Source organism: Cariama cristata, unplaced genomic scaffold (genome assembly GCF_000690535.1).
Source record: "Cariama cristata isolate BGI_N322 unplaced genomic scaffold, ASM69053v1 Scaffold22976, whole genome shotgun sequence".
In the NCBI taxonomy this organism is placed as follows: Eukaryota; Metazoa; Chordata; class Aves; order Cariamiformes; family Cariamidae; genus Cariama; species Cariama cristata.
This window is the reverse complement of record NW_009620651.1, coordinates 1-2,942: the sequence shown is the minus strand read 5'-3', so window position 1 is coordinate 2,942 and position 2,942 is coordinate 1. Positions and strand designations below refer to the sequence as shown.

General features: G+C 55.0%; 1 protein-coding gene across 1 annotated transcript; it reads left to right on the top strand.

Annotated features, from left to right (window-relative positions):
• Positions 1-214: 214 nt before the first annotated feature.
• On the top strand, positions 215-409 carry LOC104162858 (fibroblast growth factor 1; the record flags this gene model as incomplete). The annotated part of the gene is made up of 1 exon (XM_009701686.1): positions 215-409. A coding segment is annotated over one exon (195 nt), but the record flags the coding sequence as incomplete, so codon positions are not given.
• Between the last annotated feature and the right edge of the window lie 2,533 nt (positions 410-2,942).

Sequence of the window (2,942 nt, the reverse complement as noted above, 5' to 3'; positions counted from 1 at the left end):
AAGTTACTGCAGGAGTAGCCCAGGAGACTAAAGCAAGGCCACTTACCTCCACGCTTTAAATACGAGCTTTCCTGGGGCACGGAGATCTCAGAGGTGGGTCTGGATTGCCCCCGAGGCAGGGAGTGTGCGAGGTGGGGGGCTGCGTTCAGAACAGGCATCCCCCTCCCCACGGCATTGCCCCCTCTCACTGTCACTACCCACCGCTCTCTTTCAGCAGTTACTGGGTGAGGAGTGCCTGTTCCTTGAAAGGCTCGAAGAAAACCATTACAACACGTACATCTCCAAAAAGCATGCCGATAAGAACTGGTTTGTAGGTCTGAAGAAGAACGGGAACAGCAAGCTGGGACCGCGGACTCACTACGGCCAGAAGGCGATCCTCTTCCTCCCGCTGCCCGTCTCGGCCGACTAAGCCCCATCCCAGAAGCCCAGAGATGACCCCGAACCCCATAACCCAACCGCCGCCACCTCCTTTTCCCTCACTCTCTCTCTCTTTTGGGCTAATATGACAGAGCCAAACGTTAGAGCTCCGAGCTTTAGGTAAAGGCTTTACCAAAACCAGACAAACCAGAGCTTCTCCGCTCTGCACAAAGCTTTGCAGAGATGAGGGGAAAAGCCCCGACACCCTCCCAAGCCCCACCGGCACCCCCATCTCCCTCTGCCGTCTGTCGGTTCATGCCGTGACCACGCTGCGGCTCCCGGGGACATGAACAAACTTGCCACGGGCAGGCACCCAGAAACGTGGCCAAGGGCACCCCAAGGACACCCCGGTTAGCAGAGAAATACACACTTTTATTGTCGCCAGTCATTCTAAGGCAAAACCTCCCTGGATACTCTGTATTAACGTATTTATCCATCTAAGTACATAGCTTCTAATATGCCCCTCAAGAAATTTCAGATCGCACCGTCAGTCATGTTACTGAGTGCCAGCCTGGTTAAATGCTTGCTGATACCCTCGGCGTATTAAGCTGAACTAGCATCAGCCAAAAGCTCCAAGCCCGAGACATCTTAGCCTCCCTTACAACATGAATACGGCTATATTCCATGCTAGTACCTGCCATATGTTATTTGTATTTATTTATTAAGTAAATATGTCTTGTCTACAATCTGTTCATAAGTAATTCTAGGGACCAAAGCCCTTGACGTTGTCCCGGTGAGGATGGGGCAGGGGGGGTGACTCACGTCTGATGTTGAGGGTGTGATGGTGCAGCAGGAACGGGCTCCAGCTAAACAGGGCTCTAAAAATGGCACTGGGGCCCCTTGGTGACTCCCTAACCCTCTGTGGAGCTGGGTTTCTCCTCTCCGGGCATGAAGCAGATCTCCCAAGCAGCTCAAGAGCTGCTCCTTCCAGGGGGGAGCATCCCAGGAGCACCACGCCGTCGTGCTCTACCCCGGCTCGTCTTCCCCCGTCCGCCTCGGGCACTCGCAGACGCCTTCGGGCACCAGCGGCACGGCGGGGACGGGTCAGCCCAGGGACCGCTGGGGCAAAGCCTTGCTGAGTCAGCGCTTCTCGAATCGCTTCTTCCTGAGTGGCAAGTGCATTTTACTGTACAGTGAGTTTCCTCACGTGTAGACTAGCCCAAAGCCTTTAACTAACCTTTTCTGGTGATACTGCATTAAGAAGTAAATAGGGAGTAGGTTTAACTCCGTTGCATCCATGTGACTTGCCACGGCCCGGCTGTGGCTGCAGATGGGGTGTACGTGGAGATGTGCCCAGGGGTGCCACGGCCGATGGGACGGATTCGGCAGCCGAGGAAGCAAAAGCGCAGGAGTCCTTCATTGCCGTGAGGCTGGCGCTGCGGCAGTGCCACGCAGCCCGTCCCCCGGCATCGCGGCGGGAGGAACGCGGCCGAAACTCACGCTTGGCTCAGTCCTCCTGTCGGTCTTGGATTGAGGTTTCGAGCTGTAAATAAAATATGCTGGTACAGTGGCAGAACAATAAAGTTTGATAGGAAATGTTGCAGCAGGCTGTATTTGGTCTTCAATTAAGAGGCGTTTGGGTAAAATGTCTACATCTCTCAGGGCAGGCGGTGTGAAAACGGAGCATGGTGCTTCTGCACCACAGGGACGAGGTTTGTGACGAGACACAAAAGCCAGTCGCTGCGGGGGCAGCAGGGGGGAGCAGGGACACCCGACCGGGGTGGTTTGGCTAGAACAGGGCTATTTTCTCCTTTCAGGAGTTTTTCTTTCAGTTAAGCAGGAGCTGGGCACCCTCTGCCAGGCTGGGCGACGCAGCCTGGTCAGACGCTGCAGGCGCCGCTGCCACCGCACCGAGGGATGGTCACAGCCTGTGCGCTCTTCATTGCTTCTACAATAATAATCCCGATTTTGCAATTCTAGTGAATGGGGAAAAAAAAAAAATCCAGGGAAACCAGGATTTGCTGCGGTTCATACGGCTGAGGGATGAGGGGAACTTTATCTTCTCCTTTACCCTGGGCCACGGGCTGGGCTGGGGACAGGCACAGAGCCGTGGAGCCTCATGATTCCTAAACACTTTTCCTAATGCTTCCCTTCCTACGGTCCCGCCTGTTGGGCCTGACTTTCCTTATTCAGCAGTACAGGGGGAAAAAAGTCACTTAGGTACGTAGTGTAACTTAGGTAGTTAAACAGTACATTGTTGAAATAGCGGTGTCAGTGGTGAAAAGCCCTCCTGTTTGGTTTGGAAAAGATAGGTGACCGAATTCCTTTTACCTTTATTTTTGTCTAACAGACCCTTGGAACCTGCAGAAGTCTGCATTTGGCAGGAGCGTGACCGCAGCGCAGCTGCCCTCCCCAGCTTTGCGAAGTGAAGGCGTTCCCTGGGAGCTGGACAACCGAGTCGGTGTTTCTGCACCGACCCCTCTGAAGGGAGACCCCAAACCGCGTCCCCGTGGGGCCGAGCTCGGGCTCTGCCGGCTGCGCACAGCCGCCTTGGGTGCCCCAGGCAGCACCCTCCGGGAACACAA